This window comes from Poecilia formosa, unplaced genomic scaffold, assembly GCF_000485575.1.
Source record: "Poecilia formosa unplaced genomic scaffold, Poecilia_formosa-5.1.2 Scaffold370, whole genome shotgun sequence".
NCBI classification, from domain to species: Eukaryota; Metazoa; Chordata; class Actinopteri; order Cyprinodontiformes; family Poeciliidae; genus Poecilia; species Poecilia formosa.
This window is the reverse complement of record NW_006800309.1, coordinates 348,341-375,840: the sequence shown is the minus strand read 5'-3', so window position 1 is coordinate 375,840 and position 27,500 is coordinate 348,341. Positions and strand designations below refer to the sequence as shown.

Sequence of the window (27,500 nt, the reverse complement as noted above, 5' to 3'; positions counted from 1 at the left end):
TCTTTCCTCAGTCACGTCTCTGCTTGCCGTCACTCGGCGCTCGCGCCTCTGAATTCAGTCTCCTGCTCGAAACATCAGGTCTGAGCTCCTCTTCTAACATTCATTAACCTGAAGGTCAGCTCCACCCGCTCAGTCAGTGTCAGCGCTGCAGGACAACACAAATGCACACACTGAAAACGTTGGAGTAGGTCGGATTTGTTTGGGTTTTTTTTAAACCAAAAAGATAATGTTAAAACCTAGAAATAAGTTTGATGAACAGAGAAAGGTACTGCTGAAAACATTATAATAATCAATGGCATTGCAAGTATTGTTAAAAAAACAAACAAACAAAAAAAACACAAAATCTTACCAAGTACTTCTGGTCTAGATTCTAGTGCAAATATCTTAGTACACTTGAAATAAGACAAAACTAACTTACTACTTACTTTTTTTTATCAATATTGAGGAATTATTGACTTAGAACAAGCTCCTACTTCTTGCTAAAAAGTTACTTGTACGACAGCTTTGTCCCATTCCAAGTGGTCTAGAAACTAGACCAGAAATACGTGGTAAGATTTTGTGCTTTTGCAGTGTTTAATCTTTAAAATCTTTTATTGCACCGATGCCATGAATAAAAACCACTGAAAGATCCAATCCACAGAGAAAAAAAAGTACAGTCAGCAAAACCCCTGCCAGGTGAAAACGAAACAACGATTCTCATGTTCCAACAGTATTTTACTGGGAAAACTTAAAAGATAAACACAAAATAATAATAAATAAAGCTCCCCTAAATAAAAGACCTCTTAAAGATTCGCCCTGTTACTGGTGCATTTCTGATGTTATAGTTTCATCTTTGCACTGTTTGCGATTAAAATATCAAATTCCACACAGGTTTTAACTGCCACATATATGCGTGTGATGTATGAGAAAACATGTTGCTAATGTCCAGATCAGAGACAAAAAAGATATTTACAAAACTACATCAAACCAGACAGAGTAGCAGAGACGAGACATGATCAATCGAAGTTGCAGTTTGTCAAAAAATATTAGAAAGTTCCCACATTTTACCCACATAACTAGTAGATCAGACAAAAAGAGGCAATCACTCATTTCACATCTCTCATTTTAGATTCTACTTTTCTCTATGAATTGGAACTAGATAGTTGGTTCTTTTCTCCTCATACAGTCAATGTTTGTAAAAAGAATAAAATAATGAGTCCACTGCATCACAGCTCGCCTACAATTGAATCATTTTCTACCGATCATCTCCAGTCAGTACAAGGTTTTGGTTTTTTTTTTCTGCCTCTCAGTCAAGTACTCCATTAGCGAAGTCTTATTGTTAGACGCGTGTGATGACGTTACAAGCTCGACCTTTCTCCTGATGATGTTTATTTATGCTGCGCATAATAGGACCGCCAACGCTTAATTATAGGTTCTATAGAGCATTGGTAAAGCAGCACTCAAGCATAATTTGAAATGCTAAATTACATTATCAACACTCCCACCACTATGTCCCTTTAATGAAAAGGCCAATCAATGTCCAAAGCTCCCAAAGCAAACATGAAACTCATGGCAGAGAAAAGGAATTGAGACAAAATCTCTAAAACCTCAACTTTAAATTTTTAATTAGACTCGCAACGATAATAAATCATCTGGTGACTGAACTGGCCAGTTTTCAGCCTGAAACTTTGAAAATTATTTTCTGATCGGTAAAGGCACCATGCAAAGTAAAGTAATGTTTATTCAAGAGAGAGAGTAAGAGTTTCAACAACAAAAAACAGAAAGAAAAGATTTTTTTGGTTTTGATTTACCGTTTGCCTATTTCCATCACCGTACAAAATTTTCCAAAATTTTCTGAAACCTAGTCCTTCAAAGAGTTAGCACTGGAAGCAAAGTATGCCGCATTTATTTGTGCTTAAAGGCGACTCAGGAAAATAAACCAGGCTGGGAAGGCAAAATTAAAAGATTTAATTAGTTGCCAATTGCTTGATTCACTGCAGTGGCAAATTGACTGCTTTACAGATTAGAAGACTGGCGCACAAAACAATTAATTAGATGCAAGCGTACGCCATCAGCGAGAGCCGTCAGAAATAGTTGAATTCATGATTCATGCAGCTCTCCCGACGAGTGCAGGAGGCGAGTGGAAGTTCCTCAAAGTGGAGTTTATTGTGACTTTAATTTGTTATTAAGAAGCCTGGAGGCACCAAAGTAGGAACAGAGATGAAGGTGAGATCTTCCTTCCTTCTACTTTCTCAGTATTACACATTTCCACTTCTCCTGTTTATCCCTACAAACTTTCTAATGATCAAAATAGCTAATAGCATCCGGTATGTTACGTTAGAAGCAATACTGTATTTGCAGAGTCATAATTATGAGTAGGTTGTAGCAAATGGGACAACAAGAGGCACCATATTCTGCAAGTCATTCTGTGCTGAGGCCCTGCAGCGTTGGTGGAAAATGCCATCTTTCTTTTTAATATCTTATCTCACTCACACACAGTCAAAGATTCTTAATAAAGAGGCTGGGACAAAGACAAAGATGCGTGAACCTTTGAAAACAAATCATCATATCGTCTGAAATAGACGGAAAAAAAAACAACAACAAAGAAGCCTGGCTTTGAGCGCCCTGACGACAGGATCAGCTACTTCCTGTTCCTGTCGCACACAATGTGTGACATGGCTGCCAACCCAAGCCCGATGGGGGGGAAAAAAAAGAAGAAGAAAAAAAAAAAAAAAGCACAACACACGACTCGCAAGCACACACTTGGCAACCAGCTGTCAGCATCAAATATTCATGCCGCAGATTTCCAAACGCTATAAGTGAGGAACAGGTGCTGAAGATGTTTCACAGAGAAAACTTGAGTGATTCATCTCATCATCATAATGCCTAAAAGATAGCTTAATTACACATTTGCTTTAAAAAAAAAAAATTTAAACTGTCGCAAGTGAAGTTTTCATTTGTTTCTTGCCCGTCCTGCCACTCTGCACAGCGTGACCTGAATGCTGCCCACTGCAACGTGTCACAGCTCCACACTGCTGCTGGCCGCTGATTCATCTGGATGGAAAGCGCCTCGTCCGAGGGCGGCTCAGCAGATTGTATGGAGTTTTTTTTTCTTCCTACAATCCAAACCACCTTGAAATCATGAAACATCGATAGCTTCTTTAGTTTAATCACTTTGGATTTATAGAAGATGTTGGTGGCTCACATCGATGTCGCTGGAAATGTTTATTTTGGTACCGCAAGAGCTCAATCAAAGTTACTGATGCTGTTGTTTCTTGCTGATGCCTTACTTTTTCTTGCATAAAGGGGAAAAAAAAGGAACACATCCTACTGAGCATTATCAGATTATGCTAACAACTTTTCGCCTTTGAAAGATTTAAAAGGGACTGGTGTTTGAGGCAATGCATAAATAAACTGGAGGTAGCTCAAAACTTTTGCACAGTTCTTTCTCATACTCTGTGTGTTTGTCTGGACAGGCGTCCGAGCCGGCGCTCATTAACCTCCTTTCAGGCATGACGGCAACTGAAAAAGCACAGTGACAGACCGCACTACCAAGGGAAAAAGTCAAATAGCTACCTGCGATAGTAATTGATTTTTTTTTCTGTTGTTGTGGCTTCACTTAAATAAATAAAAAAAAACACGGTTACAGCAACACTTTACCACATGGTTAGAATTTGCCTTGTTTTCTCCCCAAACCTGAACCAGAATCAATTTGCAAAGAGTCGTAATGGGTTCACATTAGCCCTACTGATGTAACTAAGGCATATTTGAGCCATTAAAAGCTGCTTGTGCTTCCATGTTACCTGAAATCTGTAGCTCATTTCAAAGGCAAGAGGTTTCACACGGTAATGGATGCAGCACATAAACAGGAGCTAAACATAAGCACACAAATGTCAAAATGTTTGTTACGCAAATGTGCTTGTGCAGCTTATGCATGAGAGCGTATAGAGTTTTAAATGAACCTGTCAATCCACAAGGTGTGTGGCGAATAAATCAGAAGAAAAGAAAGAAAACGCTCAAAGAAAAAAGACTAAGAATGTTAAACCAAAGCTGGACATACCAAAACGTCTCTAAAAAACCACCATATTCTGAATTTTAGTATTTATGATATAAAAGTAATACTGATTGTAAATAAAGACTGATCAGTATTTTTTTTTTTCTGCATTTCAATGAGCTATGTTACTTGGTTAACTTACCACAAATAGTTTCTCGAGTAATAGAAATGACCTTAAAGTGACAATATCAGGAGCTGTGGAATTTCAGCAGTGTCACCTGAAACATTGAAATTAATGCCACTAGGACTGAAACATGAAAGCCGGAGAATTTTGTTTATAAAATATTAACCGTGTTTTCCTTATGTCTATCACCGAGTCAAGACTATTCTGCAAAGTGACTACATGAGCGAACACTTTGTCTAGCTCTTACACACTTCGGCAGGAGACGAATGTCCCAATCAATATTCCATGCAGCGAGCGGCCATTCCAGGAAGTATTCCCACGATGAAGCTCTGAGTTTCTGCAGCTAATAATGGAAACACACCGACACGCGCTCTTAAGGGAACCTTCTAGTAAAGATGCATATCGACATATTGCTTCCTTCGACCTTTTAATGTGATCACAATAACCACACATGCTTAAGATGCTCGCGTCTTAAAATGGAGGAGCAGCAACGGGTTGTCTTCACACACTGTAGGAGTGAAAACAATAGTCTGAATATTCCATGTGCCTACTTGTAATGTCAGCAGACAAGGTTAAGATGAACTTTACAAAAACCTGGATGTTCGAATGAATCTTAGATGTTATGGTTTTCTGTTTAGTTGTTTTTGCATTTAGGGCTTTTTAGTGATCTGTTAGGACTCTGACGAAGTTCAATTAAAAAAGATTGTTATTGGGGTGACAAATAAAAGATTCAAAATTTAATGATACCTTATTACAGATCATACACTGAGCTAGTTATTAGTATTAAAAAAGCTATTACGCAGCTGTAACCCTCCTTCATTCATGTTAAAAATGAGATTTCTATTTTTTTGCATGTAAAAGAAACACTTTTTTTGCGCTCTCTTTTCAAACTACTTTGGTATTAGACATGACCGGACATGTATCAATATCAAAAGAAAACATTCGATTTCACACTTTTGTCTTAAGGTTTCTGGACTTGCAGAAATAGAAACTATCAGTTTTTTAAAAAATCAATGTCTTTAAAAAGCATGTACAAGAACTTTCTAACTAAGTTATAATTGATGATTTTTTNCATCGATGTCGCTGGAAATGTTTATTTTGGTACCGCAAGAGCTCAATCAAAGTTACTGATGCTGTTGTTTCTTGCTGATGCCTTACTTTTTCTTGCATAAAGGGGAAAAAAAAGGAACACATCCTACTGAGCATTATCAGATTATGCTAACAACTTTTCGCCTTTGAAAGATTTAAAAGGGACTGGTGTTTGAGGCAATGCATAAATAAACTGGAGGTAGCTCAAAACTTTTGCACAGTTCTTTCTCATACTCTGTGTGTTTGTCTGGACGGGCGTCCGAGCCGGCGCTCATTAACCTCCTTTCAGGCATGACGGCAACTGAAAAAGCACAGTGACAGACCGCACTACCAAGGGAAAAAGTCAAATAGCTACCTGCGATAGTAATTGATTTTTTTTTCTGTTGTTGTGGCTTCACTTAAATAAATAAAAAAAAACACGGTTACAGCAACACTTTACCACATGGTTAGAATTTGCCTTGTTTTCTCCCCAAACCTGAACCAGAATCAATTTGCAAAGAGTCGTAATGGGTTCACATTAGCCCTACTGATGTAACTAAGGCATATTTGAGCCATTAAAAGCTGCTTGTGCTTCCATGTTACCTGAAATCTGTAGCTCATTTCAAAGGCAAGAGGTTTCACACGGTAATGGATGCAGCACATAAACAGGAGCTAAACATAAGCACACAAATGTCAAAATGTTTGTTACGCAAATGTGCTTGTGCAGCTTATGCATGAGAGCGTATAGAGTTTTAAATGAACCTGTCAATCCACAAGGTGTGTGGCGAATAAATCAGAAGAAAAGAAAGAAAACGCTCAAAGAAAAAAGACTAAGAATGTTAAACCAAAGCTGGACATACCAAAACGTCTCTAAAAAACCACCATATTCTGAATTTTAGTATTTATGATATAAAAGTAATACTGATTGTAAATAAAGACTGATCAGTATTTTTTTTTTTCTGCATTTCAATGAGCTATGTTACTTGGTTAACTTACCACAAATAGTTTCTCGAGTAATAGAAATGACCTTAAAGTGACAATATCAGGAGCTGTGGAATTTCAGCAGTGTCACCTGAAACATTGAAATTAATGCCACTAGGACTGAAACATGAAAGCCGGAGAATTTTGTTTATAAAATATTAACCGTGTTTTCCTTATGTCTGTCACTGAGTCAAGACTATTCTGCAAAGTGACTACATGAGCGAACACTTTGTCTAGCTCTTACGGTCCCGGCAGGAGACGAATGTCCCAATCAATATTCCATGCAGCGAGCGGCCATTCCAGGAAGTATTCCCACGATGAAGCTCTGAGTTTCTGCAGCTAATAATGGAAACACACCGACACGCGCTCTTAAGGGAACCTTCTAGTAAAGATGCATATCGACATATTGCTTCCTTCGACCTTTTAATGTGATCACAATAACCACACATGCTTAAGATGCTCGCGTCTTAAAATGGAGGAGCAGCAACGGGTTGTCTTCACACACTGTAGGAGTGAAAACAATAGTCTGAATATTCCATGTGCCTACTTGTAATGTCAGCAGACAAGGTTAAGATGAACTTTACAAACACCTGGATGTTCGAATGAATCTTAGATGTTATGGTTTTCTGTTTAGTTGTTTTTGCATTTAGGGCTTTTTAGTGATCTGTTAGGACTCTGACGAAGTTCAATTAAAAAAGATTGTTATTGGGGTGACAAATAAAAGATTCAAAATTTAATGATACCTTATTACAGATCATACACTGAGCTAGTTATTAGTATTAAAAAAGCTATTACGCAGCTGTAACCCTCCTTCATTCATGTTAAAAATGAGATTTCTATTTTTTTGCATGTAAAAGAAACACTTTTTTTGCGCTCTCTTTTCAAACTACTTTGGTATTAGACATGACCGGACATGTATCAATATCAAAAGAAAACATTCGATTTCACACTTTTGTCTTAAGGTTTCTGGACTTGCAGAAATAGAAACTATCAGTTTTTTAAAAAATCAATGTCTTTAAAAAGCATGTACAAGAACTTTCTAACTAAGTTATAATTGATGATTTTTTATTTTTTTTAATTAGCTGTGTTTTCAGCGAGAAATAAACACAAAATCTACGGCCGCATCCGTAAAAAGTTCTCTGGAGACGAGAACAGGTCCTCACTCATCCTGGACCTAATGGCGCTGCTGCAAGTGACAGTTAATTCTCTGCTTTGTCCTGATGAAAGAATTACATCAACTCATTCGCACGCATACAAGCCTACCTCTGCATGATTCCCCATCACAGAGCTGCTGGCCAAGAGAGAGAGAGAAAAAAAAAATCATAAAACATCTACACCAAACAGTTTAGAGGACGACGCACAAATGGGAAGATTGTGGTGCCACAATCTCTGCACGTCCCCACTTACATCTGTATGTTCACGGCACGCACGCACGCACGCACGCACGCACGCACGCACGCACGCACGCACGCACGCACGCACGCACGCACGCACACACACACACACTCGCACCTCTTCTGCTGTTCATCGTTAATTCTCCTCTCTGAATAACCTTCACTGGTCGATTGTATTGACTGCCATCACACTATAATGCATGTTTCTTGATGAAATGAAATCTGCCTCAGCACTTCGGACCCGATCCAATGTGATCTCGTAAACTCCACGCAAGGGACTTTGTACACAAGTGCATGGTCAGGAAGGGTTAAGGTGAGGGTCAGTGAGTGGCGATGCATCACATGTCATTGATGGTCCTCATAGTTATAGCCAGCATGTGCCTCTGTGTGCTAATTCACAACCTGTGATTAAAAGCTTGTGTCCGAGACTCTTCCCTGCGATCAATAGCAGATTAAAGTGAAACTGAAAAACACCAGCATGAAGCGTCGGATGGAGCGTTGAGCTCAGCTAGAGTCTCATGAAGCATTCGGCTCTGTTCTCGATACAGAAATGTAAATGGGCTGCATCAGTAAAGGAAGTTATGCAGAGAGAGACATGTGGAAATACATCGACAAGAATGAAATAGATTAAAAACTGAGAGCAGAAGTGAGAGCTGCCCAGCAACTCATTGGGTTTGGATTCACTGCTGATGATAAAGTGTTGTTCTCTGTTTTTGCTGTGCCTGCGTCATATATCTGATGAAAGATAAAATTTCATCAGAATATTGATGAAAATGTTCTCATCTTTTAGATTCTGATAACTCGACAGACACATTGATTTGTTATTAGAAGTTCCATTTATTTCTGTCAAAATATTATAAACGTTTATCATTTATCCAACATCAAAGAGTCTTGAAACAAACAAACAAACAAAAAATATCCAAGAAGGATGTTAAACCTGCTTTAGGTCTGGATAATCCAATGACGCAGGAGAGACTTCCATGTGGCTGTTTTAGTCAATGACCCTCACAACACAGCAGAAAGTTCAGATTAGGAAAAGTCCGCTGAACTATCTTGAATTATTCTCCAATTGTGAATCAAATCTTGTGCGTAGTCTTAAAATGTCACAAAAGAAAATGAAAAGAAGCAACAGGACTTTGTCACAGGTTGACGCTACAAATGGGAGTGAGAAAACAAGACGGAGAAATTTGTCCAGGTTTTGTGCCTTTGGTACAAAACCTTTCCAGAGAATCCAAAACCCACATCAAGGGAGTGTAAAAATCAGCTTAGAGCATAAAAGTTTTTTTCAAAATGTGCAATTTTCATCAACATTTTCTAATCTGATGCTTAAAAATTTGCATTAAAAACCTTGATGGCAACGTGACTACTGTGAGATTTTTTTACTAGTCACTGGAAATGCTGTTTTTGTCGGCCTTCATCCGTTTTATCTGGGGAATATGAAGATCAGGGCATATTTATCTGCCCACTTCGAAATCTACAAACACTGTGGAGCTAAATTGTTTTAGTAGCTGTTGCAATATGAAGGATTTCCCGTCAGTGATTAGAAAGATTGTGGGTTTCTAACATGTCAATAACTAACATAGTTGGAGTCAGTGAGCTGAAATGAAAATTTTCTGCTTTGCTAAGATGACTTCATGCAGACTGAATTACTATAAACTTTGCACAAAGCAGCGTCCTTGATGGGAAAATAGACACATCTTTCCTTCTAGGAAGCCAGCCAGCCAGCCAGTCCAAATCTGCTTTTACAGATGCACAACATTGTGAACGAGTCGTATCACCTCAGCAGCCTCAAACATTCTTATCATGCAGCGACAGAAACGAGACGTCCCCCGTTAAAAAGCTTCAACATCCAGTTCCTCCCTCTCCATCAAGTCTCAAACTTCTGTCCACTTGTCCTTTTACGTTCGATCTTTTTTTCAGTTGTGAGGGAGACGAATATGAACGGACATCAGCGGAACATTTGAGCTTTCGAGCTTTGCAGACACTGAAGAAGGTATGGCTGGAAAACTACATCCTCTTCAAAACTAACTGGTTCTTTTGCAGAAACACTGAGGTTTGAGGTAGACTATACTAACTCAGTATAGTCTTCTCCCAATCATCAACCCTCCAGGACCAGGATTTTTAAAACAAATATAGTGTCGACTGAAAAGAGGACTTTGGAGCAGTCCAATCATTTTCTCTGCTCAGTACAAATAAGACATCCTGACGTTGTTTCTCGTTTGGGATTGTCTTCCTGTTGTGGCTCTTCATGCACTGACTCTTCTGCAGCTGTTTTGTGAATCTAACCCAAACTTTTCACTGGGCCTCACCTCACAATCCTGTCTATTCCTCTGTCATCCTTGTTGTTGTGTATTTTTTTCTTCTTCTACACTTCCTTTGCTCCATAAAAATGTTTGGATACAGTACACAGTGAACAGTTTCTTAAAACAAAAAATACACCTTTTTGTGGTTTACCCTACTTGCGGAAGATATCAGGGCTCAACAACTGTCACATCAGCAGCCTTCATGTAGGCCTGCAACAGACTTTATGCCAGAGTTGCTCTTGCACGCATGTCTCCTTTTTTAGCATCAACTGCAATTTCAGCAAATATTCAAGCTGAATTTTTTTTTGGCGCACAGAAAGCAGTGCTGAAGGACAAACAAAACACAATTTGGCAAAGGGAGCAGAGATAATATGAGGTGATGTGAAATAAACCTGTGTGCCTGGTGTCTTTGCTTTGTTTTTGTTTATCGTGTCTTTTCACACTACGTACTTTCCATCTCGTGCCACCTATCTGACGGAAACTCTGAGTGCCAGAAAGCGCTATTACCTGTTTGAAATCAGCTTCTTGCGAACTAATGAGCTTGCATTCTTGTTAAGGTTTGCATTCATGCAAGTGAAATAAGTCGGTGCACACAAACCTATGCTTGCATGTGACTAGGTGCTTAAATAGCTCTGTGCCTGAATGTGGGTGGGGTTTTTTGTACACTGGATGTGCGAGAGCCTCTAAATGTGTGCTGCCACCTTGATGCGTCTTCCTCTCCCTCTGCCCCTCTCCTGTCGACTGGCTGGAGCCTCTCTGCTGCTCTGTTCTCATGGTTAATGCATGTGGAGGGAGAGCCCTTGTCCCTTAAATTCTCCCTGTCTCTACCTTCCCAGAATAGAACCGGTCCCTAGCATACACAAAGACAGACGACTTCTTATTTCTCTGCCATCTAATCCCGCCCCGCCTATGGGAAGAGTTAGGACAGGCAAAGAAGAGAAAGTCAACTTCATTAGATGTGAGTTAAAAGCAGGAATATTATGGATTAGGGAAAGAGTTTGAATTGGACTACTAACGGAAAACAGTTGCGATATATGGGGAGTGGGGAAAATTTGAGATGGCTTCTTATTCGTTTAATAACCCAGAATAGTGCATGATTGCAAATGTTCATTTTTGCGCAAATAAAAATCTCGAATGTGCAGTTTATATTTGTACACAGGTTGAGCTAAATATTAAAAGCTAAATCATAATAGTAAAAGTATTATAGTGAAATCACATCGATCACCAGGTTTTGCTTCCCGTTTCTGTTTACTCTTGTTATCACAGCGGCCTCACCTTTTGCTGGTGCCAGGTTAAAGGGACACAGCAGGCGAAGGACCAGCACAAGCGCAGGCCAGTTACTGTGATACTTCCTTTGGGCCATGTTAAGAGATAATCCTGAAGAGGCCTACGATGGCACACCAACTCCTGCGCTTCAGTGGGAAATGGATTACAGCAAACGGGCTGCAGCCAGGTACACTACTGTAAAGCTCTCCCTTGCCAGCAGTTAGTGTGAACAGGGCCGACAGATTAACATGTGTTTGCAAAACAAATATTTTTAAAAGCTCCATTTGTGGTGCATTTGTCAGGGATGGCTATCAGGAGGTTATGAGAAACGATGACACAGAGGGAAGGGAAACAACAGTTCAGCCGTTCTTGGGCTTTTCCTCGTTAGGTTCTCTTTGCTCCATTCAACTTCTGTTTCCATTTAACTTCAAATGAAAGCTGAAAAGGATAATGGCTCAGAAGAAACATTAAACAATGTAGAGGAAAACGCAAACTCAGTCTGGGAGACAATCTACCTGGCATTGTTTCGCCGTGATTAGTTTTAAACAGGCACCATTGACATTATGGTCACCTACAGTGGCAATATTAGTATTTTAGTGTTTGTTACTAGAATAGCAGAGATCATGTAGATGCAGAGGGGGTTTTTTTAACTGTGTTGGTCTAAGTCCTGTTCAGTGATTGCTTTGTTTTCTCTGGGTTTTTGTTTCTGTTCAGCCATTCCCTGCGGTTAGATTCCCTGTCGGTACCTAATTTTTGTTAAATCCAATATGGCCGACAGACCCTGTCCCTCTTTATACTGTAGAAGACTCTTGCCGGTAAAAAAAAAAAATATTGTGACATCAGATAACCCCTAAAGAACAATACTACGATGTATTTTTTCAAATAACTTTGTATTTGGAGAAAATTAAAATTTTCTCCAAATACAAATTTAAAAAAATATTACTTTTTTTTAATAATTTTTTTTTCCTATATCTTTTTTTATGCCTTAAGAATATATAAAAAAATTGGAAAAAAAATCCTGACACAAAGGATCATAATTCATGCATGAAAGGGTTAAAAACATTAAATGGAAGAAGTGTGTTTTCTGTGCTGCATAGTTACTTTGCACTCTTGTTTGTGATGGTGACTCCATGCACAGTGTGTGTTCTCTTGTGGCTCTGATGCTGCTGTTGCTAACACAGTAGCTCCCGTGTCCAGAGTGCTTTCCACATGGAAACACAGAAGGCGTCTCACCAGCTCAGCTTACACCGTCTCAAACGTGCACAGACACTGACCTGGTATCTATAGCAACCACTTACATTCACCTGTCAAACTGAAGACAGATTGTAAGACCTCAAGTTGTGTCTCATGAAGAAAAAGAACAAAGATTGGAGTAAAAATAGGAGTAGAAATTTAAATAACACTGCAGAGTTTCAGTGCATCTAATTGGACAGAATAGAGCATTTTCAAAAGGTGGGGTTAGGCAAGTTCGTCCCAGTGAGTCGACTCACTGTCAGAAATAAAATCTGGTAAAGGTTCTGGAAAACAGTTACTTCAATATCTAAAGCGGGCATTAATGAGCCTGTCAGTTTATGCTAGTATTTGACAAATCCCAGAATAATAAGCAAAAATGTTTTCTCACAAGTACTTTCCTTTAATTTACAAGTTTACGTAAAGTAAGATGAACATGCGTTTAAACACGTGAAGAAAACTCAGATGATTTCATGGCTTTGTAAGCTTCTGATAGGTTACTTCACAACATTTGCGGTGAACAGAGGCACATCTGAAGACTGATTTTGGGAAAGCACCTCAAACACACAGAGTCCTTCTATGAAATCACTTGTTTAAAAAAAAAAAAAAAACAAAGCAAAGATTTTAAAAAGAGATCCTAATTCATCTTTTGGTAAATCTTAAAAATATCTAAACGGTGCCATGTTCATCCTGTGGAGAATCATGAGGCTAAATAAGAGTCAGTGAGTTGAAGTCATAAGATCCATGTATTAATACCAAAATACAGCTGGTCCATTATGACCTGCTACCTCTAAGAGCATCAAACAAAAGTTTTCGTTTCCCTTTGTCTCTCTGAGGTACGCCCCAAAGAGGGCGTTACCTATTGTCTCATCCCTTACCCTAGCTCTCATTTGCATTTCCTAACATGTGATTTCCTTTAGGTTTAGCTTAGCAACTAGCTAAAAGAGATAGAAGGAAAACCCAGAATTAATTATTCTGAATAATCCATTCAAACATTCTTGTCCAAGCACAACCAGCATCATAGTATTCAGTATTCTCCATCTCAGAGACAAGGGAAGTTTTGGTCCAAATGTATGAATCGCGCTCTCAAGAAAAGTATCAGACCTCCTGAAGATGCTGGTAGGTGTGTGTCACTATCCAGACTGAAATTAATTATGTACTGATATGAACCTAAAGGCCATTGAAGAAGCTATTACTCCACAGCAATACAAAAAAAAACAACAAAAAAACAACTTGCAGCCAGCAAATGCATACAGAGACTTTTATCTGTGGAAACGTTATTTGGTCTAATAGCAGTCAAATATGTGCCATCTATAATGTAATTCTTACAATCTGAAGCGTTTCTGGGATGGCCGCCTCATTTTGTGCAGTTTGTGTGCGTTTTGCTTTAGAAGGGACTGTTGCACTTCACATAGTGGATGACATCATGAAGGAAAAAATATTCTAAATATGTTGAAGGAATGAACAGTGACCCAAAGGACACTGTCAAACAATTACAAAATGGTTTTAGAAAATTAAGTGAATATTTGAGTGTTGCCAACAAAACGTCCTGCTAAAAAAAATGTAGTTATTCTACCTACAAATTAAACCTTAGTAGGTACAAAGGCCTATACAACTTTCTCAGTTACAACAGCTCTGTCAGAAGCAATGGGCCACATTTTCAGCAAACTATTGTGAAAAGCAGATGTTATACCCTGGTCATAACATCTGACCAGGGTAATACAGTTTAACATGCAATTCTACTATAAATGAAGTGTAGGCAAATCTCAATTGTAAAAATAAATATTTCACTTATTATTCTGGGATTAACAAGAAGTCATCCTGAATGACCCAAGACAGTTCAAGTTGAAGGTCTTTTAGTTTCAAGGGGGGGAAAAAATCCTGCATCTTTTTATGCAACGATTGTCAATAACTGATTTTAACACTAAACAAACCAGCGGTGGCTCTCTGAGGCGTTACAGTAACAAGAACACAAGAGCGCACTAAACTGTCGAGACAGAAAATAAACATTGGGTAGTACAAGCCTATAAAGGTTTTATTTTCAGACATAAAGGCCTGAAATACCCAAATCTACCATGTAAGCGTTCCCTCCTTCCAATAGATTAGTTTTAATGTGGTCTCTCAGGACTCCCACCACCATCATGTGACATCTTTTATTACTTCCCTTTTCCTGTTGTCTACATCTGTCAGCAGTTGAAGAGATGTGGAACCCTAATGCAAACAGTGGCAAAATGTTTGATAAAAATAGTAAAAGCTCAAATCTCACTTAAAAGGAGAGCCAGGGCATCAGAGCACAAGAAACATCAGCAAGGGCCGAAGAACACGTGAACACGGTGACAACAAGAGCATCGAGCAGAGGGAATGAGAGATAACATGCATGCAGGGAGGAGTGATTAGTGGAACAGTGGACAGGTGAGTATAATTAACTGGTTGTGCTGCAGCTGAAGGGGCAGATGAATTGAGGTGTGGATGGAAGTGACAGAGAAACAGTGGTCACATTAAAAAGGAAAACAGGTGAAGCAATTGAGACAAATGGACGTAGGGAACTATAAAGAAACACAGCTCTGCCCTCCTTTTGTGTGTCTTAACACAACTCAACAGTGAGCCTAACGCCTGTCGAAGGAGTATTTGAGTCAGGATGTTCCCTGATTAGGTCCACTGATGGACAACGTACACGTCTTAATGTAGAAAAGAGCTGCAGAACAGAGATAGAACAGCTAACAGCTTTGCATCATCAGCAAAGGCTATAAAAACAGAGAATTTGAACATCTCGCCCGTTTGTCGGTAAACCAATATGGACCCACAAAAACCAATAATACATTTCTACTCCTAAATAAAATGTACAGATTGTCACGTCGACGACATCTGCAGATGGCAGTGGATGAACGTCCTCACATATGGCTTACTGAGAGCTAAACAAGATGGCTGACTTCCTGTTACATGCTCAAACTCAGACCTGCTAAATAAAAAAACCTTCACACATTAATCTAATTGGCAAAAAACACTTATATTACACAGATTTGAGGGTAGAACTCTGCAGAGTAAAAAGACTCCTTTTATGAGCTATTGTAGGTTTTTAAATCAAAAAATGTCTGCTGGTTGGTACAGGAATGTGGAGATGTGTCAGTCTACTCTCAGACATATGCTTAACTCGCAAAAATAAACAAAAAACTAAACAGAAGTAGAAAAGGAAGAGAGGAAAACACTAATCAGGAAGATACTAATGTAAGAGACAAAAAGGTCTTAGGAGAATTATAAAAAGGAGGAGACATTTTATGAAGGAGACAAATTATATGAAGAAAAAAGAGATGGAAAGGAAGAACATCCATGTATCCACGTAGGGTAGAGATGGCTGCTCCGTCTCTAGAGCTAAGAAACATCTTTTGTCTGCAAGTTGGTTTGGAGAGCAGAAAATTGCTCTACCTGCATTTCAGTGAGGTTGAGAGGTGTTATTATTTTCATGATTGCTTTCGCCACTCGAGATAAAACTTTATTGTACGTCTGGAGTTGGGCCTTCACTTTAGGTCTGACAACGCACTGAGACTTTAAATTATTTGAGGCTTTTCGTCCACTGAACGATTTTATCTCAACTACAGAGGAGGACGGTTAATTATTTGGAAGCTTTCGGAGGCATTTGTCAAAGAGGGTGGCAATAACAACTTCCTATATTGACAACAACTCTTGATATTTCTAGTTAGTTTCATTTTGAGGTTCGCTGCTCCAGTTTGCTTGCTTCGTATTAACAGACTTTACTGTGAGATACTGCATGTCTTTATTACAGAAGACAACAACCATTCTTATTATTATCTGAGGCTGCAACGTTGACTGAAATGTAATTATTACCTTCCAGTTGCACGGATGTAAATGCAACCTCTCATTTAGGAAACCAAGGTCACGCAGAGAAAATGGTCTCCATCAGCAACCTCTTACATTCACGTTGATGACACTGACATTATGATGATAAACATATCACTAGTGAGAAATTTAAGAGGTAATTATAATAGTAATAGTGTCATTTCTGTGTTATTATAATTACGATGCTCAGGGACAGGACCGCAATCAGCAGTACAGCCACAACTTGCACCCAAAATAAATGACTTCAACAGAAGATTAAAACATGCTTTTTAATTGCCCTCATGGTTTACCTGGTGGTAAAATCAAGGAAGTGGCAGGGGGAGGGGCCGGAGTTGAAGAGCGCTCTAAAAAGGTCAGGTCTGCTCTGATTGGTCAGCGACGGTCCCCCTGATCCTTGCACATTACGAATTAGCGCCACAAAAATGGAAGTTTTTAATTTATGCTAAATTTTCATTTGCCTGAGGATAAAAAGATTTATTAGGATGGTCTTTCCAGGAAGTTAAAGACGACCCAATATATTTTAGAATGTCTACAGGCTATAATGGGATTAAGACTTATTCTCTTCTCCATAGACTTTAGTTTAAAAATAGAAAGTACATTATTTAATGAAGGAATCAATCTGCTGTGCATGTTTGCAGACCTTTTGTTGCAGAAAGATTGTGAGTAATAAAACAAAAGCAACCTACAGACAAAAAAAAGAAACATCTATTCACCAGCAAATGTTGAATTATTAAGTTCCTGTTTGCTGGTGAATCTACATACCTGTGATGCACTGAAATCCCAAAAGTGATTAAATGGCATGGAGATTTTACCTACTGGATTAGCGGATTGTGCTTAGGTTTTAAAGACATAATAAGTAAGTGTTTTTATAGTTTCTCAACAATGGAGCTCCAGTGGGACACTAGAATCATATTCAATAAATTTGGACATGCGTTTCGATGAGGCTCGATTGTCAGATTAAAAAGTGTCTTTTGAGCAACGATTGAGCAACACATTAAACATCATTCAGGCTATAATTCTGTTATTAAAAATGCTTTTTTAATTGGTCTTACATGATATTCTAATTTTAAATGTTTTTAATAACTCTAAGCAAAAGATCGTCATGACAGACAAAAAGGCTTCCAAACATTTATCTGTGCGTAATTCATCAACAATATGCTTTAGTGATAACACTTCTGAAATAAAGTGACTTTTCAATAACATTGAATGGGTCTGTTTTTATTAACTGCAGCTGTCCAAAAGTACTGCTCAATTTATTTAAAAATATATGATTTTTTAATATGCAATATTTAAAACTGAGCTCCGAAGATAAGATGGGGTGTTCAACAGAATATTCATTTATTTCACATTCATGAGCCTTATGTTTTTTTGTTTTTTTTTTTGGCAACATTTTTTTCTCAGTTGTGGACACACTTTGCACCATTTCACTAAACCTCTTGTATGAAGCTGAAATAAAAAGTGCATAAAGTTAAAAAGTGTTAGCAGTGGATCATTAAAACATATGAAACCTGCAGCAAAAAGCTGTCACTCGTACATCTTCTTGCGACTGCTGACAGTAGGAAATGTTTTCCCAGCACACAGTCAAGTAGCAAAAATAATTACATTTGTTTTAAATAATGACCCTCATATGCCTCTCCAGCTTTGAACGACTCTTTATGGACGATATGTGCATAACTGGTGCATTAATCAGTCTGAACTCCATGAACTCACGTCGCCTTGAACCTCCAGGAAATTCTAGGAAGCGGCAAATGTTCTCTCTTCTGAGTTCATTTTTAAGTGTTCATGGTTTCCTTGTCTGTTGTAAAATAATACCAAACAACATGTCAGTGGGAGCTTTCAGACTCAAGCTCTGCAAATTTAGTTGTTTTGCAGACTAAAAACAAGAACAAAAAAAATCCCCTTGATTTTGTTTTTCTACTGGTGTTTCTACAAGTCATTTTTCACTTGACTTTGTGCTGCTGTGTTTATAAGCCCACTTTCTAGAATGAGGAACAAGAGGAAATAACCAAGGAAAAACCAGCGGCACCTGAACATGTAATTCATACGCTGTTTCTGCTTTCAGATAAAAATAAGAGCAAGCGGACGAGGATATGATTGCCGTGATGCCTTCCGACAGATTTCTGTGGTTCAGCATGTTAATGATGAGCATGATAAATGTTGCACCTTTTGATTGTTGATTGTTGATTGTTGATTGTAATTTGAATCATTAGTTAGCGTAAGAACGGCTCCTGTGTTTGCTGAATGTCTGCCAAGTTTTAATGATTCGCCCAACAGGAAGTAGAGAAGAGTGAGGTGGAGGAAATCATTCATTCATTTTCTGGTCTGTCTGCAGCATCGTCTGTCGTCCCCCCCCCCTTTGGTTTATTTAGTTTGTGTTAGATTATCAAACAATCTGTTTAAATAACAAATCATTTTATCTTAAAATCAGACTTCTGCTTCTGGCAGCATGTCAGCTAAAATGCACCATTTTTAACCAAAATATTTCCCAAACAAGATATATAATTTTGCATTTGAATGCTGCTCCCCTGATTTTTATTTTATTTTATTTTATTGTATTTATGATTAACCATGTGGCGCTTAAATAACTATGGTAAAGCACAAACTGTGTGTTGTGTGTGTGTGTGCTGCTAATTGTTCAATACAAGCAGCCTAAAACTGCTTGTATTGAAGAACCGTGCGTGTATCACACACACGGTTCTTCTGTGTGTGTGACAGAAGAACCGTGGCGTGATCGGAGAGGTGGGGAGAGAAAAGCACAGTTTGCAGATTTCACCCAAAACCTAATTAATCAAAAGCACATAGACAGAGCAGCTCTTTGTGCCTGCTGGCTCTAAAATTAGCAGACAGTCTGCTGAACGACAAACGGGATGCTGGGAGGAAGACGTGCTGCCAAAAGGTGTAGCTGAGACACAAAACGTGGAAAACACCACGTTGGGCACAACAGTGCTATTAATAGCCATGAATAATTTTTTACCTTTATCATAATTATACCAGAAGCCACATATTTATTCACGACATGAAGAAATTATGTAATTTTTTTTTTTTGATCCTGAGTGACAATATGAAACTAAACTTGTGTCGTTTTAGGTCATTTAGAATTGGCAAAAATTATTTCTATTAGCTAAATCCTAGAAAAAAAACATATTTTTGTATAAAAACAATAAAAATATGTTTCAAAACGTTGGAAAAATTGTTTTTACTTAAATGATATTAAAATAGCATGTCAAGCATCTTTTATATGTTTTCTTAATTATCAAGACAAAGTTTGACTTATGTTAAAGCGTTCAAACCCGTCTGTAGCTGCTGACCATCTTTTTACGTTTCACAGGTATTTTTTGACATTTTTCACGTCTAAAATTGTATTATCTCTCTGTTAAAAATACATTTTTGTAATCTGTTCTTGACTTTCTTGAGATTATGTGTTGTTTTTGAGATCTGTTAGCCAGTTTAACTCAACTGGATCTTCAGTTTCTGTTTATGTCATGTCTTGAATCTACAGGTCAGGTGTTGTTTGTAAAATTTAACAAAAACACGAGCAGGTTGCTTTAGCTGTTGTAATTTTACATGATGTTCTGATGACTGTAAGCAATAAAATCTCACAAAAGCAACAGGTGAAAATAGACTCAGTCCTACTACAGACAGCCTTTTGCCTCAAAGTTTTCTACAGCTTTGAAAAGCTGAACACTAGAGACCCTGTGAGATTTAATGCTATCAGAATACGGTGATAACGTGCAACCCACTTCCAAAGGATTCAACGCTCTGTATGCACACATAAACCTTCGGAGTAATGCTTTTTTAGCCACTTTCCCAGCTGTTCTTTTTCAAGGTTTGAATAACTTTTAGAAAATGACTTGCAAATCATGGCATGTGGGTGTTTCAGTGTCCCTCATCCATATTCATCGGTTCTGCTGCAACATCCATGGTTTATCCTCCTAAATTGCTAAACTGACATCTTCAGCTCGCAGTACACCTGCAGCTTGAAATAAAATGCTTGTTACTTTAGAACTTCAGGAAGGAAAAGCCTGCCTAAAGTGAACAGAAATAGAGATTAATGAGGTCCCAAAATGTAAAATGACCTTTTTTTTTTTTTTTTTCAAAGAAAATGTTTCCTTTTAGGGATATGTAGTCACACACAAAAAAACCTTCAGCAACAATTAGGAATGCATTTTTAATGTTGCTTCAATCTGTATTTTAAGCTAAATGCTCATATTCTTTTTTTTTTTTTTTTTGAAGAACGGTAAACACCAGCGATCTAATAAATGAATCCTAAACATTCATATTTTTTTTTACAAATCTTTAGATTACCACAGTTGACAAAGGTCACTTAATATCATAAAACTAAAGTGTCAAACATTGTAACTGTCTGGAAATTCTCATGTTGATCCTGAAGTCCATAATTCTGCACCTCAGTTAGGTATTTGTTGTTCCTTTTCAGATTTATTTGTTTAATCTGGAATGAAATACATCAAACAGTGTAAAAAAAAAAATGTAAATGCTTTTCCCAGCCTTTTTGGCAGTGAGCGTTGCATTATGAATATTGAGAGAAGAGGCAATGTCACACTGTGTGAGAGAAATTTCACCGGTGAAGAGGATTTTCCAAATATTTTAAAACAAAGACAGATACTGACATTCTGAAATCACTGTAGCATCTCATATAAGCAATTAGAGAATTTACAGTTAGCATATCCAAGTTGCCAGTTGCCAAGGAGAGATTTCCGCCAATCGCCCACATGTGAACGCCACAACATGCTTGTTCTTTGTCTTTGTTTATTTGCAATGTCCACCGTTAAGTAAAAGCCACAAAAAAATTTTGACCTTTGAATTTTGTCTTTGCATAAAATCATTGCTCTGTCAGAATTTCCTATTTTTCAAATTAAAAAAAAAATCAGTTACTACATTCTTACTACTTCCCTTTTTAATTGAATTTACTTTTTTTTTTGTTCACGTTTGAAAGCAGAGTACTGCAGTGTTTTTATGCCCACACACTATCATAACCTGTATCTCTCGCCTTGGCACGTTAATGGTGAATCTGACAAAGTTTTAGCATGCAATTAGTGCCACTTGCTGAGGCCTTGCACTGGCAGTCCATCACAAATGCACACAAAGAGGCTTTCATCCTTTCCTTTTTTTTTTCTTTTTTTTTACACTTTACTGATTCATTCAGTTCATTCACTTACTTCAATTAAGGCTCATTAGAGTAAAAAATAGATTGCTGGCACAGTGAACAAAGTCGGCAAAGCAAAGCAGTGTTTATCCAGCCTGCCTCATGTTAACATTTCTCAATCATTGATTGTTTGTTTTTATCTTTTGCTTAACGGGTTAATAATAAATATCTGCTCAGGTTTGCTTAGTAGATTCAGTTTTGTCATAAATGATCATAAAATGGGACAGGGTCATCTGCACTCACAGATGAACCCTGTCCCACATGCATATCCTTGTCTACTGTGACCTACCTCAGTGAGGTGGGGGTTGGGGTTGAATCCGCACTGGTTGCACACGGTGGCCTTGCATTGGGTGCAGGTGTTGTAGTTGGGCACCGCCGGTGGATTGCACAGCTCTGTGGTGGTGCACACTGGGCACAGTTTGCTGCTTGGCATGGGTGCGATCTGCGGCACGGAGTAGGGCGAGGTGGGAGTCACGCCGCGGTCAGGAGACACCGACGGAGACCGGCCAGTCCGAGAACCACCTGAGCCACTGAAGTCGACTTGGAGGTTTCGCCGGGAGGCATGTTGACCGGGACTTTGGCCACCGTGGCCTGCCATGCTGGAGCCAGTTGCAGTGTGACCCACCCCATGGCCGGATCCTGAGACCTGCCCCATGCCCGACCCTTGGCTGGACTGCATGTGTCGAGGGGAGGTTGGGCTGTCATGAGCAGCCAGACGATACGGCTCTCCAGCTCTGGACCCTATTCCTCCACCACTGCCCATTCCCCCCATACCTCCTCCGCCCATTCCTCCCATCCCACTCCCTATTCCTGCTCCCATACCTTCACCCATCCCCCCCATACCTCCTCCTACCATGCCTGCTCCCATTCCTCCCATTCCTCCTCCCATCCCACTCATCCCCCCACCTCCCATTCCTCCACCCATTCCTCCTCCCATCCCTCCTCCGCCATGTCCACCTTGTTGCATTCCTGGCTTTGGACTACCCATTGGGCCCGTTGGACCTCTGAAAGAGACAAAGCAAAAGAGAATTCATGCTCAAAAGATAGCCTTGAAATCTGGTCAATTCTCTGAAGTCACATCTAATTATGTTGCAGCGCCTTTCAAAAGTATTTACACCCTTATGTTTTCTTACACCTGACACTTTACATCTACAAATCTCAAAAGTATTTAGTAGTTATCTGGTAATGAAAAAATAATATATTTTCCCCAGCAATAACAAGATTTAAAGCAGAGGTCTCATTCTCGCAGCCCGCAGGACGATGTCTCGTGTCCCCCACCGTGATATGAAAGTATAATATTAGTGCGGCCCACAGGATGAGCGGACCTCTGAATGAAGTCCCGCACGCCGTTCTTCGTCATGGCTGACATTCGCTGCTAGGCTAAGCTACACTGACTTCATGCACACTACAGATGATGGAACAGTCCGGTACCAGTTGCCCTTCCCTGCAGTCACCATTTCGGTACTTTCTACCATTAACAAATGCCACGATCAAACACAGAGAAAGGCGACTGCTACCGGGCTGTTCGTCATCCGCCGTGCTGTTGTGACAAGTAGAAACAGTAACGACGTCACGCGTCGAGACGTTCTCCATACATTGCTAGCTGGCTAAAGACTTCTATAAAGCGTAGAACAAGAGCAACGCCAAGTGGAATAAACTAAGGGTGCGTTCACACTGCAGAATAAAGTGACCCAATTCCGATTTTTTTAATTTTTATTTTTTGACGTAATGCGACCTGTATCTGATCTTTTCATGACAGTCTGAACAGCACAGATCGGATTCTTTTCGAATGCGACCCATATCTGACACGTATCCAATTCAAATGCGACCTAATGTCCAGGTCGCATTCATCCGAACTGAACGTCACTGATACTCAACAAATGCTGCGTCCTGATACACGCAAGTGGGAAGAAAAACAACTATGACGGACTATACTGAGGATTAAGTTGTTAATATGCTGCTCCGGTTGGACAGCAACTTCAAATATGTAAGCTAAGCTCCACTGTTAGCCTCCATGTTTACTTCCGCAAACACTGAGCACTTCTTCTTTTTATGTCGGTTGGCAGAACACTGAGAACGCTGACGCTATTGCGCCCTCTACTGTGCTTGCGGGACACTTCCAGGTCATTTGCCCGTTCAGACTGCAGAACGCATGCAGGTTGCATATGTGTGGCAGTGTGAACGGCCCGGCAAATAAAATCCAATTTGACAAAAAAAATCAGAATTGGGTCACTTCAGGCTGCAGTGTGAACGCACCCTAAATTGTCACACCCTCATTATGTCTTTGTCAAAGCCAAAGCCTGCAGTTCATCTATTGGAGAAATAATTAAATGTTGATGACATTTGAGGATATTTTTTTTAATCTTTTTTGTGGAATCATTTATGCGGCCCAGCCTCACCCAGACTCTGCCTCCAGCAGCCCCCGGGTAAATTGAGTTTGAGACCCCTGATTTAAAACATCGACCAATATTGCAACTCTGTCCCTGTAAAATGTTCGGGGTTTGTTTTTCCCATTTCTGACTCTACAATTTTTATTTCCTAACTCTTTACTTTCTTTTCTCTTGGCACTAATACTGGCCTTGTTCAACTGCTTTTCATTTCTTTGGCGTAATCTTTTTCTCTCCTGACATTTTCATTTCCACTCCTAAAAGAAGAGTGAACATTTACTGACCCTTTTTTCCCACAACACTTCTTTCAGGAAAAAGTCACGCTTACAAGGACTAACGTACATTTATAAGAACACGAGGCAATGAATATGTATTTGTAGATCTGGATTATTAATCATTTAAATGTAAAAATTTACCTTTTATTTTTATTTTTTTAGTTGTATTAAAAACATTTACCTGACTGATGCTTTAAAGTATTTCAAAGTTCAAACTGCCGGTTAAACTAATCTATTAAAGAAACAGTAAAACAGTCAAATGAAACAAAAAAAACAAACAAAACTGTTTTCTTGTTTGACACAAAACTGCTTTCATAGGAAACTGGTTTAACTGGGATTTTCCAGGTCTTTCTCCTCCAAGATGGATAAGTTCCTTATTCCACTGCTGTACTTGCAGCAGAACAAGTCTATTTAGGTTATTGGTGTGCCCAAACCAAACATCTATTTTCTCCTCCTCTCCCGTTCCTCCTCTGCCTGCATTTCTTCCCACTCAGGGCTGTTGACAGAATTGCTTTTGTACGGCCCATTTATTTCCATCTGCCTCTTCCCCTCCCTCCTTTCTCTCCTCCTCACCTCCCATTATTTTCCTGTCCTTTTCTCCTCTTCTCTCCCGTCACACCAGCGTGAATATTCACCCTGTGTCTAAGTTGCACGCACATACAGTAAAAAATTGTTTAGCTCACCCAAAAGGAAAATTATATTTCTACTTCATGAAGAGAAAAAAAATAAAAGAACTGCTTCTCAGAAATCTTGTGAGGCCCATAAAGACTTTGGAGGGCTGATGTGTTTTCCGGACAGGAGAAAGTAACTTTGGCTGCATGTTGCAGTATTTTTTTTAATTTTTTTAAACATAAAGATAACCCGAGTAAACACAAAATCTAGTTTTGAAAAGATTAGTTCGTTTAAGAAAAAAAATGATCCAAACCAAAATCTGAATGAGTCAAAATCTGAATGTCTATGAGTCAAAATCTGAATGTCTTCCTTGTCATCAATTAACTGCGATTAACATTTTTTTGGAAAATTGTTATTAAAATAGAGCATGTCTGGATGCAGGACGAAAGCTAAAATATCTCATATGGTTCAGCCTAAAGAAATTTTTAAAAAGATAAGAAACAACAATATTCAAGTCTGGAAGGGCCTCCATAATCATTTCTAAGTTTTTCGGCCACTAGCAAACCACACTGGGAAATATAATAATAGTCAATTTTATTTATAAAGCCTTTTTTTTATCTCCTATTGAAATCTCAAAGGGTTCATTCACATGATTGTAGCTACAGCTAAAAGCAGTTGTAAATCCAGATGTTGCAGCCATTGGTGGCACAGCAGTCATTAGCTTTGCATAACAAAAATAAATAAATAAAAGAAGTGCATGAAGAGGGAAGGGCCTTTCCAGTGTAAAAAGTAGCTTAGATAGTAGATATATTTTCTTTTATCCACTTTCACTAAACAAATGTTAACTGTTAGCTGTAAAACCTAACGATTTCTCTCCCCTCGACTTCAGAAGCTTACAGGAAGCTCTTACCTCACTGAAAGTCCCGGTACCACGCACCCTGTTGTTTTTCTTAACTTTGTTTCTGATTCACATCCCTGGTGACCCACAGTCCTCATTCTCAGATCTCTTTACATCAACAACTTTGCAATCTTGTAGGAAAATATTAGTGAAGTCCACAACCAAGGGCCATTTCTGTCTGTTCCTCGACCAAACAACTGATGGACTTGGCAGTCGATGCTCTTTTCTCCTCCGTACTACTCTGTCAGATGATTCACAACAAAGGCGCAACCTGCTAATTGCAGTTACTATGGGCGCTATGTCTGCTGGGTATTCACGCAGAAGGGAAGACAGAGACTGGATGAACACATATTTATGAGTACGTACATGTTGACTAAGTGTATTGCACATAATATAGAAGATAATTGTTTTGTATGTCAATGGCAATAGACTTCTCAAGTGGCAGCGTTAAACTGATACTCCAGTCATTTTGGTCTCTAATTCACCTGCATCATCAACAGTTTATGCTTAACAAAGAAAGAAAAAAAAAATGACATGTTGGTGTAACAGAACGTAACACTACTGCAAGGTGCTTCAAAATTCTGACAGCCATATTTTTAGACACTGTTCTGTTTATATACAGTTTCTTCGAGTCCTCTGAGTAATATTGCTATTACTTCAGCCCCAAAAAGAACCTAGCCTAGTCACTCAAAATCTTTAAATTTTCTTTGCTGTCATAATGTCTGGAACTGTGTCAGTGGCACTGTCAGCAAGAAGTCCAGCCGATTCCTAACCCCTAAAAATATATATTATAATTTATTTGCAATTTTTGAAGTCATACAAATCCTAAAGCAAGAAGCTTGACGACCTCAATGCTATAATTAGCTACATTAGGCACATGTGGAATAAAACAAATATTTACTTTATAACTCTGTAGCTTATTTTATCGGTGCCAAAATATGTTATTGAACAGACAATGTGGTTTTTTTTATCATTTATGTCCTGGAGAGTCTCTCTTTGGCTCACTTTAGCAGACAGACAAGCATATCTGCCAGTTTGAAGACATCATCCTCATCTACACTGCATTGCTGCTTAACACTGCAAAACCAAAAATTATAGATATTTTAAAATAATTGTTCCTTTGTCTATTCTAGTAGCAGAAGACACTAGTAAGCTAGAAATCCTCTACTCAACATACCTCATATTCAGACAATGGACCTTACCAAGCTCCGCCCAGAAACGCCCTCGAAAATACCACGTGGCTGCAAGTCTCACAAACAAAGCCTAGCAAAGCTTAGTTTCTATGTAAACATGGCGTATTTCACTTAGACTGACTCTCTGCAGAGTATTTCTGACTCGATTAGTGTAGCATTTCTGCCGGATTTTCACAAAATATCTGCCACGACAATGGACAGGGGGAACCAACAAGTTCATGTCATCTTTTTTTGGACGACATAAAGGTGTTTGAGCCACGCGATGCCTCCAACATTGTGTGCGTCACAGCGAAATGCTACCGGTCGATGAGGAAAACAGCAGATCCTCACACCCTCAGCATAAATATACTGTGGACAAGATCACTGATGCCTGTTGTTCTTGCAAGGCTGGGTAAGTCGGGCATTCATGGTTTTGAGGGTTACTTTTGAAATCAGTGATTTCTGTTGGCAAATGTTTGAGTGTGCCTAGGCCTGATACACTGTTCTCGGTGCTAGCGTGGCTAGCACGATTACAGTTTAGTAAAAAGCCTTTTCAGGTAAAATAAAATCTTTAATGCATGTCAGATACGGTACACATTGCATATTGATCTGTTAAGCTAACGTAAGACTGTGTAACAGACAGGCTTCAAGGTGTAGAAGTTGTATCGGTACTGGCATTATGCTGTACTTAGCTAAAAGGTTTTCATAATGGATGTGTTAATTATTGACTTTCTTTTT

The 27,500-nt window shown here is 38.9% G+C and overlaps 1 protein-coding gene across 5 annotated transcripts in view; it reads right to left on the bottom strand.

Moving 5' to 3' along the window:
* The window catches only part of bsna (bassoon presynaptic cytomatrix protein a), a 118,466-nt gene that overhangs the window by 73,589 nt on the left and 17,377 nt on the right, over window positions 1-27,500 (bottom strand). For all 5 annotated transcript variants that reach the window (XR_001659074.1, XR_001659075.1, XR_001659076.1 and 2 more), the window contains exon 2: window positions 21,708-22,422. Coding sequence is in view for 1 of the 5 variants with exons in the window: in XM_007575138.2 (XP_007575200.2) it covers window positions 21,708-22,422 (715 nt within the window). In the remaining 4 variants the exon portion in view is untranslated. The remainder of the gene's footprint in view (window positions 1-21,707; window positions 22,423-27,500) is intronic.